General features: G+C 50.3%; 7 protein-coding genes across 7 annotated transcripts; 4 read left to right on the forward strand and 3 right to left on the reverse strand.

Moving 5' to 3' along the window:
• Positions 1-4,175: 4,175 nt before the first annotated feature.
• Positions 4,176-4,924, forward strand: LTHEOB_6486 (Zinc finger c2h2-type protein; the record flags this gene model as incomplete). Its single annotated transcript, XM_035515747.1, has 3 exons — positions 4,176-4,351; positions 4,405-4,507; positions 4,802-4,924. 3 exons carry the CDS (start codon positions 4,176-4,178, stop codon positions 4,922-4,924), a joined length of 402 nt encoding a protein of 133 aa, XP_035373069.1.
• Positions 4,925-7,085: 2,161 nt separating this feature from the next.
• Positions 7,086-8,510, forward strand: LTHEOB_6487 (Pfs domain protein; the record flags this gene model as incomplete). Its single annotated transcript, XM_035515748.1, has 3 exons — positions 7,086-7,356; positions 7,416-8,069; positions 8,395-8,510. 3 exons carry the CDS (start codon positions 7,086-7,088, stop codon positions 8,508-8,510), a joined length of 1,041 nt encoding a protein of 346 aa, XP_035373070.1.
• Positions 8,511-8,919: 409 nt separating this feature from the next.
• Positions 8,920-9,564, reverse strand: LTHEOB_6488 (uncharacterized protein; the record flags this gene model as incomplete). Its single annotated transcript, XM_035515749.1, has 1 exon — positions 8,920-9,564. The coding sequence occupies one exon, from the start codon at positions 9,562-9,564 to the stop codon at positions 8,920-8,922; it is 645 nt and encodes a 214-aa protein (XP_035373071.1).
• Positions 9,565-10,097: 533 nt separating this feature from the next.
• Positions 10,098-11,919, reverse strand: LTHEOB_6489 (MFS transporter; the record flags this gene model as incomplete). The annotated part of the gene is made up of 7 exons (XM_035515750.1): positions 10,098-10,257; positions 10,314-10,395; positions 10,450-10,781; positions 10,837-11,251; positions 11,306-11,591; positions 11,655-11,680; positions 11,733-11,919. 7 exons carry the CDS (start codon positions 11,917-11,919, stop codon positions 10,098-10,100), a joined length of 1,488 nt encoding a protein of 495 aa, XP_035373072.1.
• A 504-nt stretch (positions 11,920-12,423) lies between these two features.
• LTHEOB_6490 (2OG-Fe oxygenase) lies at positions 12,424-13,726 on the forward strand (the record flags this gene model as incomplete). The annotated part of the gene is made up of 4 exons (XM_035515752.1): positions 12,424-12,589; positions 12,651-13,128; positions 13,195-13,343; positions 13,407-13,726. 4 exons carry the CDS (start codon positions 12,424-12,426, stop codon positions 13,724-13,726), a joined length of 1,113 nt encoding a protein of 370 aa, XP_035373073.1.
• A 331-nt stretch (positions 13,727-14,057) lies between these two features.
• Positions 14,058-16,306, reverse strand: LTHEOB_6491 (Amino acid permease; the record flags this gene model as incomplete). The annotated part of the gene is made up of 12 exons (XM_035515753.1): positions 14,058-14,161; positions 14,226-14,263; positions 14,331-14,449; positions 14,516-14,610; positions 14,670-14,833; positions 14,886-14,972; positions 15,043-15,146; positions 15,232-15,555; positions 15,608-15,746; positions 15,875-15,958; positions 16,015-16,117; positions 16,177-16,306. 12 exons carry the CDS (start codon positions 16,304-16,306, stop codon positions 14,058-14,060), a joined length of 1,491 nt encoding a protein of 496 aa, XP_035373074.1.
• Positions 16,307-16,845: 539 nt separating this feature from the next.
• LTHEOB_6492 (Monoamine oxidase n) lies at positions 16,846-17,381 on the forward strand (the record flags this gene model as incomplete). The annotated part of the gene is made up of 2 exons (XM_035515754.1): positions 16,846-17,029; positions 17,094-17,381. Coding segments are annotated over 2 exons (472 nt in total), but the record flags the coding sequence as incomplete, so codon positions are not given.

The raw sequence follows: 17,381 nt of genomic DNA on the forward strand, positions 1-17,381 counted from the left end.
TAAAAATAGAACCAAAAGCGGAAAGCTTTCTGCGGCTGTAAACAATGTAGGAGCTTCTCAGTCAGAGTTTGGTTTCCTTCTGACTTCCTCGCATGGATCATCAATCCGAGAATGACCATCTCCGTAAACGGGAACCTTGAAGCTTCGTTGTATAAAGAAGCTACAGAGACGATGTAACCGAGACTAACCTCAAACATGGCTGCTTTTGCTTGTGGCTCCTGGAAAGCCTCTCTGAATTCCTCATCTTTTTTCGTTGGCTTGAGGAGGTACTCCTTCACAGTCAAATGGGCAAGGCGGAGTCGATCCAATGTATGAGGCTTCTGCTCTGGTCTGGATAATATCCGGTCGATCGTCAACATTGTTGGACAAAATCGCAGTATGTCCTCAGTAATGGGCATCCAATAGTCTGGACAAAACTCCGGCCGGCGAGACAAGTCCACTGCTACAATGTCTCGCGCCTCTCCGATGCTGATACTTCGTTCAGAGAAGGCTAGAAACTGGAGAAGTCTGACAGCACTAGGCTTTTTTGACTCAGGAATTCGACACAACGCTCGGTTGTATGTTTCGTCCAAGGTCGCAGGAAGTTTTCTCAACGCTCGTCTTAGAGAAGCTTCATCCAGGCACTCCTCTAGGACTTCCATCTGACAAGAAACCCATCGAAACCTTCGCCCACAACTCGTCAGCATTCTGAATAGTCAGTAAATCATGTCTCGACTCACATTCCATTTGATTTGGACGTCAGATAGTTCTCAACCTCTTCCAGGATCTTGTAATTTTGATGCCACGTTTTGAAGCCTTCGCCGGACATCATAGTCTGAATATACTGTCTGATGTCCGACGAGACTGATTTGCTGTTCATCTCAATTGTGCGGCCGACTTCCGAGAATGTATTCCAAATGTCCAGCTCATTACGGCTAATTACAATGCAGCTGACTCGCTCGCCCTTCGACACGGACAAGCTTAGGAAGCATTGAAAGTAGCCCTCTTCGGTTTTTAGCCTCTTTCACCTCATCGAGGGCATCGATGACAATCTTGATGTCCTCGAAATAACCCGTGATGGAAGCAAACCAGTCGTAGAGGTTGGCCGTACTAGGTTGCTCACCCTTTACGGACTCGTGGAAACTGCTAAACTGATTCCGAGCCTCTTTGCTGAAATAATACATTTAAACCAAGAGGGCCCGGAGCATTTGATCACATGCTTGTTTACCTTGATCCTCGAAGTCAAAGTAAAAGTAGAGAACACCATGCATCTGTTCAATACAAGTTTTCCGAAGCGTCTAGATGATTGCTGAGCTAAGGACGGTCTTACCGCAGCCAGCAATACCATAAATTTAAAGGAAAGATTCCGGCTTGTCTCTCCATGACTTGAACTCATTTCCGTCAAGAAACCATTGGCAAGTGTCTTTTTGGCGTTGACTTTTCGCGTTCTAGTAGTCCCTTAATGGGTTAGGAGGATCCAGCCATTTCATAATTTGCTGTTCGGAGGTCATAATATTGCTGTGCTTGGATATATCGCGAGTCTCCCTCACATCATTAGAAACTTCTTAAAGTGAACAAATACCCATTTTAATTAAAGGCGGGACGGACTAACTACTATAGATAATTTCAGAGGCCTTTCGTGTTTCGTAGACCATTTCTGGTCTGGCAAAACTAAGAAGCTCTTTCGCAAATGAGGCTATAGTAGCTGCGGCATACCGCTGCCATTGGTCATTCTTATAAGAGTTCGAGTAGTCGCAGATCTCTCGAATGACCAGACAAGAAAAATCATTCATAAGACCAGCTGCTTTCATCTCGTAGCAGATACAATCATCCGATATATGCTTAAGCAAGTCGTCTCTCGCTACGGAGTCTTTAATAAGAGTATTACCAGGAGCGATGACGCCGTAGTAAATTTTCGGATCGTTTTTATTCTCGCGAGGCTCGCGCTCAACCTCCTCCTCTCTAGAATACCTCTAGCAGTCCTTTCCCTAAACGTGTTTATAGGATGATTTAAACAAGCGGTCGTTTTTTTTATTTTAGTATCTATAGCCTGGATTGTTCGGCCTTTTCTTAAATATTAATGGATTCCTCTCCTTCATTTCCTGGAGTATTTTCGGTATGCTTGATTCTTTCCTTTCATAATAAGACTGCAGCTTCGCAAGTGTATAAAGAAGTACCGGCGGTGGTGGATTAAGAATGCCCTTACGTTCTTTCCCACCCCCCGCTTTAGCCTTTAGGAGATCGTACTGCACAACACCCCCACTGCTTCCGCTCGGATAACCAACCACAACATTACCGAGCCGAAGATCGTAGCTATCGGGCCGAGGTATTCCTCCACCGATCCCAACAAGTAGACCAAACCTAATCTCAGGAAAGGTCGAGAGCATTGATGTCGCCGTAGTTGCAGCAGACACAATGCCATAGAAACCCGATTCTAATAACGTAATAACGATGTTGTGTTTTTCAATGCTGCCGAACGAGTACGATAGACGATCGCTTGTAGGTTATTGGAAGTCGCGAGGGTCTTCGTGCTGTTCGACGAGCAGGGCTTCAGCAGCGGCGCGTTCAATTGGTAGAGGGGCAAGCCATCCGCCTATGTAGCGGCAGTAGCTGTTCAATGCTTGGCGTTCTTCATCCATGGCCGCTAAAGAAGTGAAGTTACTCTACCTCAAGGCGGACACCGTAATGCTGTTGGAGAAGAGGACGACCAGAAGACCGTCGTGCGAGGCTGAGAACGAGTGAGTTGCGGTGGGGGGCGGGAGCTTAGCCTTGGATGAGCGTCTGCGTGCCTTGATTGCCTACACAGAGATTTTGTTTCGGTTAGACAGCTGAGCTGGGCGTTAAGAAGTTCGCGGCTTTCAGATGTTACAGACCAATTATTTCCGCCCCCAGCCCTAACTCCTGCAGTATCCATTTTTCTCGGGAAGGGGTCGCATGCAAGCATTTTTTACGAACCCCATGACAGAGCGGCAAGGACTAATGAGCTTTACATGCAGGAGAGGTGCACTGTCAGCAATTTAGTATGGGAAAATGGTCAAGATATCGGAAGATAAAATGCTTGCAAGGGACGCAGCGATCGCGCTGTAAGAACGGATGATTGCCTACTTAACGCGGTAGTAAGGGCACGTTTCACGTATAACCCACACTGATTTGCCTAAGACCGAGCAACTAGGAGCATTAAAGTAACACCGAATTGTGCCCAAGTTTTCTAACTTGTTTCCTAAAATGTATTTTAGTCAAAGTAAATTTCCAAGTCATGTCCAAGCGATAAGTGGGGGATGACACGAGTAAACGCCTCGCGGGCGGGCGTTGGCATTCCTTCCGCGACGCTAGGTAGTCGCAGCATGTAGTTGGATGGTAGATGCATAGCCTTGCTAAGCCAGCGAGTGGGCCACGAAGACCGCCTTGCGCCCCCTCCAATTTTGTACACGAGGCTGAGACAGCCCCCAACTCTACGCCACCATTCATCTGCTCAGCCGGCAGGGAGGCACAGCTTAGCCCGTCATTCTAGACCCGAAAAGTGGGGAGAAAAGTTAAACAGGTTGGGGGATACGAGATCACCGTGGCGCAAAGTATTGACGGTTCTGTAGTATACCGCAGATCAACAGGGAAGAGCTTCTGCGAGCCGCGCCATTACATAGAGCTTTAGCTCCACACTGGCGGAGCGGAACGGAGCGCAAGTGGGACGGGATGGGAAACTGCCGACCCGTCTCAACCCTTGTCCCGCAATCAGGACCATACAACTACTGTATACCATGCAGCTGATCTCAAAGTGATAGTACTTCGTCCCGCGCGCAAATTATCAGTGGACACTTACATCCGCAGTAAGCCTCAGCCTGGCAGCCTCGTCTACCTCTCCTTCTGCCATCAGACCATAGCCAAGAACATCGCCAAGACATGCGCCTTCGATCCCTGTGTCAGCCCAGCGACTGCGCATGGTTGCCTGTCAGCTGAATTCCAGCCTTGCCGCCGGTGACTGCCTGGCCTCATCGCCCCTTAATTAGCCCACCTGGCACCATTCTCTCCCGAAATACTCGATCAGCTTGCTCTACCTCTTGCCGGAATTCGCAACGTCTATATGCGCCGTTCTCTGAATGTGCGAGCCCCGTTTGATACCCGTCCCTAGCTCACGTGGGGGTTCTTTGAGGCCTTCTTTTCGTGTGGCCTGACGGACAGGCCCAATCTTCCCCAAAAACATGAAAGAGCAAGATGCCCAGCAGCAACAATCCCTGCCACCGCAGCAGAAGCAGCAGCAGCAGCAGCACAAAGAGCAGGATATACTCAGCCAGCTGCAAGAGATGCATGGCGCTCATCCCGGAACATTCCAAGCTACTATCAATGCCGAGCAACCTGCCGATGTGCTTCGGAACATGTATGTTGTTATCAGATCTTCTGCTGGATGAATGTAACTCAAGTATCCCATAGCGACACAGATATTGAGCTCGAAAAGCTCAATATTCCGGATTTGGGGGCTGTTGGCAGGGCATTCGAGAATGGGAAAGAGCCCTTCATTGAAGAGCACTACGGGGTAAGCTGTCTCCCTTCTTGTCCTAGCACTAAGGCCATGGTGTTAATCATTCTTCTAGGATAAGTTCAAACCTTCTTGGCGCAGAACGAATAGTCCTAGCCGCCTTTTTCTTGGTGGTGCGAATGATTTCTCGTCGCCTAATAGCCCCTCCGAGCTTTTCGTTCCACCGATTCAAGATCACGCATCTATAGGCTTTGAAGAGAATGTGCAGCATCAGCTACACATCTTACCTCCACGGCCTCGAAGCTGCCCACAGCTTAACACTGCCTCTAATGCTACCCCTCAAGACACTAGATCGAGGAGTCCGTACTTGCCTACGCTCCCCGGTACAACGCCGTCATCCGGCAATTTCATTACCCCTTTTACCTCGACTCAACCATCGCCCGGCACGACCTCTTCCTTTTGTACACTATATAAAAATGGCAGATTACTGGAAGAGGTCGTGCCATACAAACGCCGTAATGACAGCGGCTTAACACGCAAGTCATTCTCGATAAGAAACTTCGGAAGGCTCGAAGATCCCTTCGCCAACCGGCGTCGCATCCAAGCCAGGCCCCAGATCGCGCCGGTTCTAACCCATTTCGGCCAGTTCACCCAAACAGACCCACTAGGCCTTGTTCCACGACCTCTCAAACCCCATAGCCTACAGCCATCCGCCCTACCCCCTTTGCCAACACAGCCGCATCCGCCACTATCACAGTCCCTACAGCGTTCTTCTTTGCATTCTCGTATAGTAAAACAAGACGAAAGCCTTCGACTGCAGCCTTCCAACAACAATGAATGCCCAAGATGCCACCATCAATTTACCAGCAAGCCGCGCGACCTCAACCAGAATATCCGACATCACTTACAACTCTCCTGTCCAAAGCGGGATGCGATTGCACCACGGTTGTCGTGCTCAGTTCTGGGTTGTAGGAAAACGTTTTTCAGGCATGCCGCGAAGCGGGCACACGAGGAGAAAGAGCACGGCATGTCCAGCGGTGGGAGATGCAGAGAGGGTATGGGTGAGATGAAGGTATCGTACAGCGCCGGAAACATGCAAGAAGGCATGGCACTCCAGACCCCCATGCAGCGGCCAGAACTCAACAAAGATCAAAGTGCGGATCAACAGGTGTCTCGCCCTATAGACTCCTCGGTTATAGAAATGGCGCACCCGACCCTTCATAACCCGGCACTAATAGCAGACATGCAACCGAAACAACGTGATATCGCAAGAAGTTCCTCCTTCCAAGACTCTCCGGGGTATGAGGATGGGCAGGAGAAAGATGCAGCACGTATTAATCATGAAGGACTTGACAATGAACCTACATTTGCCACAGACGGGCAAGAGCTTAATTTGCCACCGAAAACCAGGCGATACCTAATCCAACAGTTTGCAGAAGAGCTTCTGACAATGATTCCGCCTGAAACCGTCTCTAAAGAGTCCTTAGACTGTATTTTCAAGGTCTTGCCTGATCTTCTGAAGCAGTATGCCATTCGACTTACAAAAGAGGAACAACCGCGGAACGAGAAAGTCGCAGTTAGATCGGTGCGGCAGAATCGAATGTAAGAGTCTGATTCATTGAAGATATTTTATAGTAGATTTAATAAGAGTATAGGTATATCGCTGCAGCACTGCGCAAAAAATGGCGTCAATACCAAGACACGAATCGCCGAAAACTTTTCCATAACGAGGGCCATGCCCAATTGAGTTCGGAAGAACGAGTCAACCAATGGAACAATGCAGATATCCCGCAATCTGAAGATAAGAATGAAGGCTCGACTCTGCTCGACCTTTCACTCTATATGCCCTACCTAATAGGAGGCGAAGCGTACAAGTGGCTCATTTCAAGGCTTCGCACGGAGTTCCTGTTAGCGGGACCAGACGCGTTCGCAATGAAACAGATCAGGGAGGCCATCCTGCAACGGTTTCCTCATTCAGAGAAAGCAAGAATGGTATTCCACTTAAACTGGAATCTGTCAGCCTTTTTTGAAGAACAAGGGTATAAGGGAAATTTCGCAGATAGAATCCCAAAAACCGTTACTATCACTGGCTCTTCAAATTTGGCGCAGGCAACCTCTTGTGAGCGATACCTGCTGGATATTTGGCCAACAACTGGAGCCCTCACTTTGATGGCGCTACAACATGCTATCTCTGAGAAGAAAGATGAAATGCTGGCCGGTATGCTAATTCCAAGAATATTGATTTCATCCAGTGGCTGACTACTCCATCGCAGATGACCTCCAAAATTCGAACCTACGCATTTCGCTCAAAGGGAATCATACAGAAGTAGAGATAATGGGTGACAAAGACTTCATCACTGATGTTGGTGAACAACTTGGATGGATAGGTGGCGCCCTACGTTCCTCTAAAGTCGATGGCCAAATGTGTTACTGTGTGCCATCAGTAACCTATTCCAAGGGCATTTTTACCATTGAGTATTCCTCGGAATCGGTCACACGTACGGAGACCATTATCAATGGGAACTGCTGGTACCCATTGTTCAATAATCCTGCGATCGTAAGAGGCTTCCCCATTGCCAAGAGACGCACTGGCTCCCTGAATGAAGAGCTGCCTGGTCTTGAAGTACCACTCAATATGATGGCCGAAGTAGCGGAAGCGAAAAGAGCCACGGAAATCGATGGGAGGCTGCTGATCAAAGGATTCTCCACATTATTTGTCCCGACAAAACGTGTGGATGATCTAGTCATGTGGCACATGCTATACAATGAGGACGGCGGTCGCATTTCCTACTTTGACCTCCGAGGGGTTGACATCGGTGATGCATCCGTCAAAGGCCTAACTTTCTCGGCTCTGGAGTCCAGTCGGCATATCCTTGGATGGTGCTCCGTAGCCAAGAATCTTGCAGGTGTGTCGATATGGTGGAATTATGTTCACAATGAATGGTCATGCTAACTCTCATATTAGGTTCGAGGCACGCTAAATACGATATCAAGGCGTCCGGATTAAGTCAGCCAGGTCAGGGCTGGACGTTCGAGAAGGTTTCGATATCTGGCGGCAAGATCATCAACGGCGGAGTAACTTTCGGGAAAGGAAACATCAACAACCCACTTCACATCAGGCGCCAACCCGTGTATGTGAAGCAAATATACGAGGCAAGCTGCAAACATGTCATCTTCTACGACGTTGGAGACAGGCGCGCGTGGCTTGTAAATGGCGCTGCTGCCCTTCTGCATCTTGCTCGCGCGTACCTGGTTTTCGCAAGCAAACAGCCATTCCTAAGTACTATGACCAAATTCCGTCTGGACGACCTCTGGGCACCGAATGACGAGTACGAAGCATCTGCTCCTTTCAAGATCCTTTGCAACAGCAAGAACATGGATCTCGTCATATACGAAGATTGGAAGCCGGCCAACGAAGCGATAATAGATGCCGAAGGTAACCTCGCTAAGACAGCAAAGGTCAAAGACGCTCATTTCCGGTTTCGTGATCAGGTCGACGAAATATACCACATTTGGGAACAAATCCAAGAGTTCCAAACCAAGATGACGGACAACATCAGGCTCACCGATCGAGACAAACTCCAAGGATTCAACTTCATGGACGTTGCCACAGGGGAGAGTCCCATCAAACCACGTTTCACGTACCTTGAACGCAGTGGCCGAGGGTGGGTAGATTTGGCAAGGTCTCTTGACGCCATTACGCTTTTTGGGCGCGGGTTTGGGGAGCTTCTTCAACCGTCATCTGAATCGAACAAACTCTGTCACTCATGGAGTCATGTTCCCACCGGCAAGGACTACTTGGCCGTCTCGATGTCCGATGTCCGCACAATCTTCGACAAGCGCGGCAATGCCACGGAAAGGCCAATGGAACTGGTCGACGGGCTTTTTTGGCATAAGGCTGATAAGCTGTTCGAACCCTGCGAGTGTGCTGATGCAGGCTCCAGGAAACGGCGATTCATCCTCGGACGTGGTACAACGTGCGACCGTGTTCAGGTCCTTCTTCCTCCATCCTTGGGGCGAAAGGTTGACCCTGGTCCGCTGGAGGAGAAAGGAGCCGTGATCTTTGGAAGGAGTGAGAGATACCGTTGGCATTGGCCGAATCAGGGGCAGCCCAACCAGACCACAGGGCCTGATGAAGATTCCGAGAGTGAGAGGCCGCAGAAAAAGGCTCGGAGCAGTTCGAGTAGTCAGGGAAGCCAGGTCTCGGAGGTTTTCTCCGGGGATACCCAACTGACTTCGGCTACGAGCGTTTCAGGAAATGCTTCATCTTCGTCACGTAATGGAGACGCCTGTCAAGAAGTAGGAAGCAAATTAACGGAACACCGTTATGTAATGAGGTAGATGAACTTACGAATTGACTTCTTGTGCCGCTTTGGAAATTTAAACAGTGAATATCAGACACCTGTCACGATATTTCTGATCGAAGCACGCAGAGCCCTTGAATTGGAGATACTTAATTTGATATTACCTCACAACTTGATAGAAATCGGTTCTCTCCCGCTCCTCAGCACATCATCCAGCATCTCCAGCCGATCCTGCCCCCAAAACGGCTCTCCTCTATACACATACACCGGCGCCCCAAAATACAGTCTCTCCTCCGCCTCCCGCGTCAATCCCGCCTCCTGCTCCACCAGCCCCTTATCCTCCCTCGCCCTCTCCAGCAGCCGTCCGCCCTCCAGCCCACTCGCATCCGCCACGGCCACAATAGTCTCCGGATCCGCAATATCCGCCTCATTCGCCCACACCGTCTCCAGCCCGCGCCGCGCAAACTCATGCACCGCCTCACTGTCATACCCAGACTCCCCAATAGCGGCAAGCAGCACTCTGTGCGCCAGCGACGGGTCCGCCGGGTAGAATTTCGGCTCCTGCACTATGGGAATGTCCCGGATGCGGCGCCAGCGCTCCATCTCGATCAGGCGGTAGGCCTGGCGTTGGATGGGGCGTTGCTTTACGGGGAGACCGCCTGAGATGGAGAAGATGTGGAGGAGGTTGATGGGTTTGTAGATGATTTGGGCGTTGTGGTGTTTGGCGAGAGCTTGCAGGCGGCGGCTGCCGATGTAGGACCAGAGGGAGATGAAGGAGAAGTAGTATTCGATGACTGGGCGGGCGGCCATGGTGATTGGTGGCGGCGAATGGCGAGGTTATTATTGGCGAATGGCGACGGGTAGTATTGGCGAATGGCAACCAGAGGAGCGTTGACAATCTGGACAGGGCGGGGGGGTTTTTTTTTTTAGCAAGCGGGATGGTGCAGACTCTATTCTCGGCAGATGGCCTCCCGAGCCGGCATGCTTGTTTCTTAAGCCGATTCTAGACTTGAGAAGGCGGAGAATTGGCTGTGAAAGATAAGGTGGTGCGGGGCAAGAGCAATGACGCAAGACGTAGCGTGCATCACACTAGTTGATCCCTGCATCACGAGCTCTGTAGTGGGGGCGGGGTAGCACAGATCTTGACCCTCGAAAATCTCGATGAGTGTTATTCAGTATTTCCAAAGAGGCATTGGAGCCGGAGGCCATGGTTGATTGATTTTGGTTCACATCATGAGTAGTTGAACCTATCGTCCGGATGTAAATGTACAATTTTTAATTCGACATCTGCGTCCGGACGATAGCTTCACCTACCCATGTATGTACCTTCCCTTATCTAAAATCTACAAAGCATATCTGAAATGCAGGTTTTCCTTGTCCGTCAAGTCCTTGAACGCAAGGCGATCGCCCTCTCGCTTATCCAGATCTAATTCATTCCTACGCTTGTTCTCCCTGTAGAGGAGAACGTACAGCGCCGAAGCAGACGCAATGGTTATACAATAACTGCAGAGATGTCAGCCGAGTACAGGGTGCCACAGCTGATAAACCAGCAAAAATACCAGATAATCAATCCCGTCCACAGCTCGGGATAGTGTTGTCCCTTCGTTTCGCTCCGCACCAGCTGAGGCCCCACGATGTTTCCTACGCAGTACGCGACAAACACAGCGGAGGCCATGAAACTTTTCTTTGTCTCACCCGCAACGTTCGCAGCGCCAAGCGTAACGGTCAAGCCGACGACCGGTCCAAAGAATCCAATGAGGGAATACCCCACCACGGGAGCAACTGGGCGATGGCCCCATTCCGACTTCCAGATGATGCTGAAGCCCGCAATTGTTGGAAGACAGCAAGCAAGCAAGAGCGGTATGCGAATGTTGCGGTACTTCGAACACAGCCAGCCGGTAAGCGGAATGCCAACGGCACAAACGGCGCCGAGCGGGAATTGAAAGAGAATGCTCTCCAGCGCTGAGTACCCGAAGGTCGAGACGATGAGCGGACCGAAGCCTGAGACTGCACCATTCACGGTGTACCTGTAAGTGATGCGTTAGTTAATTGGAAGATTGGGGAAGGTGAAAGAAGACCTACGCAGAAGCCATGATCAACGCAACCAGCCAAACCTTCACGTCAAGCGCCGCCTCTTTGATCTGGGACCATTTGACCTCCTGATTCCTCACACCCGTTTGCCCAGCACGTAACCGCTCCACCGCCACAATGCGTTCCTCCGGCGTTAAGAACCAAGCGTTCAGGGACGAGTTGGGAAGCGCGAAGCACCAGAGTCCGAAAAGGAAAGTCAAGCCCCCCGCTAAGACGTAGATGTATTGCCACGGCGTAAGGGCTCCGCCGCTGATCTGAGCGAAGCCGTAGTTGAGCGCGCCGCCGATGATGGTGAACCAGCCCGTGCCCGAGAACCACCATGTTTGCCGCAGCGCTTGCTCCGATTGGGTATAGTAACCGCTGACGGTGATCATGAATGCCGTAGGAACGATGGACTCGGTGAATCCTATGCAGCGATTGTTACTACAGGTATGTTCTGTGGGGGCTTTCTCATACGCACCGAGGAAGAACCGCTGTACAAAGAGGCCCTTCCAGTCAGTGACACCTGCAGTTGCAGCGCAAATGACTGCCCAAAGCATTACGGCGGGACCTAGTATGTAACGAGTGTTGAAGCGTTGTAACATGTAGGTCATGGGGTAGGATCCGGCCAGCTGACCAAAGTAGAAGATAGATGTGGCCCAGCTGAGCCTCGAAGTATCAGTTGTGGGTGGGGTGGTGGAATTATTCACGACGGAGAGGTGCAGATCTGAAGTCATGCCAAAGAGAGCTGCACTCCCTAGGATTGCCTGTATCAGTTAATGTCAGCAAAGATAAATCCCAAGCTTTCTGCCTTTCGGCCGTTTGCTAACCTTGTCATAATATACAAGACCATACCCTGCAACGCCAAGTCAGCAAGAATGCATAATTTCGATATGATGCTCTCTCACCGAGAACCATTGCAGGCATGAGAAACAGGTCAATCTTTCTAATTACTCGTCTTTCGATTTCTGGATCTATGGCGCTCGCCTCCTCCCCTAATAGCTCGACAGCCGGAGCTGAGATGGAGGTGTGAATCCCATGTTTCTCTGCATCCAATGATCCGGCGTAGTTGGGGCCGGAATCGACGGCAGTCATGATGATTTTGGTGATCAGCTTCCAGCGGCCGACTTTAAGTCCGAAGAGCCTTATCCACGGAGTGAAAATCTCTAAAGAGTCCTCTTGTTATTGCCGCATATCAGATAGAAACTGGCTTGAAGTCACTATAGTCAGTTAGCCGGAGAAATGCGGGGTACATTGTGTTCATCAGACCTTGGTTGAGACTTTCTGGGGATCGTTCAAGCACATTTCAACGGAGATTAAGTGCTCATGTACAAGAACGTCAATCCTTTTCCATGTTACGGTGCCAAGCTTTCGGTATGGTGAAATGCCGATCCGTCTCGCATCATTCACATCCTGCCATCAGATCCAGCTATGACGTGATTCACGCAAGCAATCATATCCTCTCGGTTGACATTTACCGAGACGGTCGGAATCCTCAACCGAAATAAATGTGGTAACTAACCGCGCGTATCTGATACGATAAGTACTCGATTAACGTGCCTTTCCACTTGAAGTCCATTCACACAGGCTCAGATCGGCATGACTACCAGCACTGAAACAATAACCTTACCATATGTGCAGGCACCGGAGACGTCGCAGTCTCTGGACTGGGCGGACTTGAGGACCCTCGATCTGTCTGAATTTGACCGTCCTGGTGGCAAGCAGTCTTTGGCGTCTCAGTTCCAGAAGGCAATTGAGGAAGTTGGTACGTCAATGCATTCCCGCACTTACGGCCGCACCAACGTTATACTCATAATTACGCAAAGGCTTCTTTTACGTCAAAAACCATGGCCTGAGCAGGGAAGAAGTCGATACTCAGTTCGCACTCGCGAAATCAGTCCTCTCCCTTTCGGACACCCAGAAGAAGCCTTACCGGGCCGCTTTGGAAGCCGGTGACTACAATGGATGGAAACCAGCAGGCATCCGCGACCTGATTCCCGGAGTCAAGGACAACTTCGAAATATACAACATTCCCAAGTTCATACCTGAGCACGCCAACCGGCCGCATCCGGAAATTGTGAAGCAGCATTGGGCAACCATTGAGGATTTCTCAAAGCGTGTTCATGAGCAGATTGTAAAGAAACTACTTGTTGTATTTGCCATTGCCCTGGAGCTTGAGGATGAAGAGTATTTCGTCAAAAGACATCGATATGAGGAGAGCAGTGGTGATCATCTCCGGTACATGAAGTACTACCACAGGACTGAGGAAGAGAACCGGAAACTCGGTGGTGTATGGCTCAAAGGGTGAGAAACCCTCCGAGATGTTCCCGTTTTTGGATTTAAAATATGTTGACACCAAGTTTCGTGTAGACACTCGGATATGGGGAGCTTGACGCTCCTGTTTCGTCAGCCTGTGGCGGCATTGCAAGTCTTGACCAAAGATGGATCCTGGAAATGGGTGCGGCCTCAGACAGACGCTCTCACTGTCAACCTTGCCGACGCTCTCAATTTCCTCACAAGTATGTCAAGTGGTTACGGTCTCAAGTTTCGGGTCAAAGGCTGACTGCAGCCGCAAATTGCAGATGGCTACCTCAAGTCCAGCATCCACAGGGTGGTTGCCCCACCGAAAGACCAGGTCCACATCGACCGCCTCGGCGTCATATACATGGTGAGGATCGAGGACGACACTGATCTGATACCCATTCAGGATTCTCCAGTACTGCAGCATCTTGGCCTTGTGAGCGAGAAAATATTGGGCCACGATGGACAACCAGTCAAAGCTGGGGAATGGGTGAGACAGAGGGTTATCAAGAACCTCGGTGCTACGAGCTCTGCCAAGGGTGATAACGAAGAGACTGATGTTGAGATTGTCAAAGGGGTAACAATCAAGTATTACGAGTAATAAGTAACTCACAGTGGGCAAAGCAAAGGAAGATGACGCGGATTTTATGCCGGAAGTAAGAAATGCAGAAATATCTTCTTGGGTGATAGTGTACGGCTATTGGCACTAAAAAAGCCGGTAGGAAAGACAATAAAAAATACGGCTCCTGTCCCGTGCCTTGGTAGAATACGTCGGAAGGACTTTCTGAGACGGAGAGGACGAAAAGAGGTCGAACAGCATCTGCTGTGATGTGATCGCATTTATCGAATGGACAATGGGAACATATTCAGTGAAACAATGGATTTACCTATCTTTGTTCTTATACAATAGTGGAAATAACAAGGAAAAATAATTACTCTTCAGAGATAGTGTAGCAAAATCGTCCACGCACTACCCAATCCACCGAAACCAAAACAATAATGCCTCCTACCATCGCAATGGCCCAGTTCATATCGACTATAGAAGACGGGGTTAGCTCTCACCCTTGTTCCGTAGAGATAGGAAATTATTCAAGACTTACAAAGATTACTGGCGTTCACTGGGGCGTAAAGAGGGAAGCTATCATCGAGGGTTTCCAAGTTAATTCGATATACCGCAAACTCGATGCCTGAATCGGAGAGCTTACAAGAGCATTACGATGATAAGGGATGACCAGCAAGCTGCCGCGATGTTGATACCAAGGCCGAAGCGCCCAAGAGTAAATGCCCTTTGCAAAGGAAGAGCAGACCGACCGCGCCAGAGCAGCTGATAGTGGTGTCAGTTCGGAATACCTGGTGGTTGGAAGGGGAAGAGAAAACAGGAGTGACTTACCAAAAGCACTGGAATTAGGTAGCTCATCTGCATAGCAACTCCGCCGAAGCTGACGATTACCTGAAAGGCGTAATCGCTGACAAAAACAATGACACCTGTTAAGGCGTTAATAAGACGAAGAATCCTGGGTAGGCATCAACACTAGTATACTGACCTATGACTATTTCGAGTGAAATGAAGAGAAGAATGGCGTTGAGTGGAGTCTGGAGTGTCTGGTTGATTTTCGCGAACGATTTCGAGAGGGGCAATGCGTTGTCGCGTGCCATGCTCCAGACAAGCCGAGATGATGCAGTGTTGATGCCGATAACAATAAGGAAACTGGACAGTCAGAAAACGCTTTACTCGGTTACTGGTAGAGGGGGTTGCTTACTTGGGGAGCACGATTATGGCGACCAGGAAGGCTGTGCCGCCGGTTACACCACGAAGGGTGTCAATGAACCATGACACAAAGGGCAGACTTGAAGAAATTAGATCAAGCTCGTGTGGGGAAAGGACTCAAAACAATCAAGGAGGTCAAGGGTGCTTACTCGGACTGCATGTATACTTCCCAATTCCCATAACAGAACGACATGACTATAGCACATAGGAATGAGGTAAGGCCGCTGAATATCATGGACCATACCATGGCTCTCTAAATGGAGAAGAATGATTGTGACATTAGCTCAAGTCACCCCCAAAACATAGATTTGAAAAAGGGAAAAACGAGGAGTGCTTACCGGAGCCGTTTTCGGCGCATCTTTAATCTCTTCGGCTATGTGAAGGATGCCGTCGGTGCCATAGAGGGCGTAAACCGGGGTATAAAAGCTCATTATCACGACCCAGCCAGTGCTTGTGTATCCAGACTGGTTCATGAATTGCGTGAAGACGAAGCTGGCGGTCTGCTTCGGCGACAGCGCCAAGAAGGTTGCCGCCCACGCTATGCCTCCGCCAAAAGTTATGAAACCTCCTACAACGGCAATCCACGGTAGATGTTTTTGGGACAAGGAAAAAAAGCCAGCGGGGATCAGGGTTGCGATGTAAAGCAGCCACGTCCTGTATCTCTGTATACTCATCGTTATCATCAGAGGAGGAGCAGCAGTGGGAGAGACTAACCGTCAATTCAAATTCAGGGTGGCTCAACTGAATCAACGAGCCAATAATCTGCGCATTGTTCATGGCACAGCCAGCCGAAGTGGCGATTTCGCCAAAGAAAATGACCCAACCGATAGCGTAGGATAAGAAGCGGCGAGTGCTGGACAGGGTCAGCGAAAGAGTATCACGTATTGGTTCAGACGTACCTGGGAGGAGCGAGAGTTTTGGTGAAAGCTCTGAGTAGTGAGCGGCAGAGTCGACTATTAGGTGAGGGTTTTTGATACTCACTGTTGGCCACCAGCGTAGGGCCAAACGGCACACATCTCGGCCAGGGAACTCATCATCAGACATTGACCGATAGTAACAAAGATGCTGTGGCACAGTGATAAGTCGTCGAAATTAAGATGGATGGACGACTCGTAACTTACGTTGAATAGATCAACATCATTGGACCACCGAGATCAGTTACGGTGCTGTAGAGAACGATATTGCAAGTCCAGCTGGCCATCATCAAAACCTGATATGCGGATGCTACAGAATCGGTGTCATTCCCGAATCTACACCAATGGAACGCGGAGAGCACGGCTTACCAGTCCAAATATTGTAAATCCTGTGTAAGACTTCATGGCTCGGCCTGCTCCGATCCTCTACTTGGCCCTCAGCAAAATCGGCAGCCCTGTCGCTTGTGCTGGATTTCTTTCCGTCATTGTCGGAGAGCATGGTATTGCTAGTCGGTAGTTCTTCGACGCGGCAGAGAGCAATTGCGCGAGAGGAGAAGGGTTGTGGTGTTGAGAGGATGATGGATGGGATTGCCGTTTGTGAGTAGTTCGTATTTATCCGTGATTAAGCTTCTGCAGCTTATCTTCTCCGCACGATGTAAGACGCGAAGGATCTAAGAGTGATCGGCACAGCAGCCTCGGCCCGCAAGATATGGCATGGCCCGTGCGCACCGGGGGGTACTCATTCGACCTTCCGCTTTGGGAATTCATGAGAACCGCCGCGAACTTTGGATGGTTTGGGGCGAGGCCGAGAGCTAACCTTCGCCACAGCTTGCTCAAAGCTTCGGCTCTCTGGAAGACACTGCCGGCGTCATGCTGAGTCGTTATCGATACTGGAGTTCGACGCTAATTCGCCGCCGGCCGGACTCCGCGGGCTCCTCGATTAACTACTACATTTTCCTCCATACTACATATATTATATCATGCCGGGCATCTAGATGTGTGTAGTACTACAAACCTCTCAAAGGTTAAGTTGCAACCATGGCAACCCGCGAAGGCTTTCTGTACACCCCAAATGACGACAAGCTCAAGCAAGGCTTAAAGTGCAGCGCGGTCATCACTCCGCAACGCAACATCCCCGCAAACGTCTCAGACACATTCGACGTCGTCGTCCTCGGAGCAGGCTATGCCGGGCTGACGGCATGCCGGGACCTCACGCTTTCAGGTTCGCATCATCCGACTAAGCCTGCACAAAGGTTTAGTACCGCGCTAACATTGTTGACTACCAGGCTACAAAGTTCTCCTCCTGGAGGCGCGGGACCGCATCGGCGGACGCACCTACACGGCCCAGGTGGACGGGCACCTGTACGAGATGGGCGGGACGTGGATCCACTGGCACCAGCCGCACGTGTGGCGCGAGATGTCGCGGTACGGCTTCAGCACTGACCTCGTCTCCAGCGACGGTGACGGAACGGGCAGCTGCACCTACTTCACCGCCCGCATCGAAGGCAAGACGGAGAACCTGAGCAAAGAGGAAGCGGCAAGTGACGCCCCCCCCCCCCCGCCCCCCCCCCACC

Source organism: Lasiodiplodia theobromae (assembly GCF_012971845.1).
Source record: "Lasiodiplodia theobromae strain AM2As chromosome Unknown scaffold_18, whole genome shotgun sequence".
NCBI classification, from domain to species: domain Eukaryota; kingdom Fungi; phylum Ascomycota; class Dothideomycetes; order Botryosphaeriales; family Botryosphaeriaceae; genus Lasiodiplodia; species Lasiodiplodia theobromae.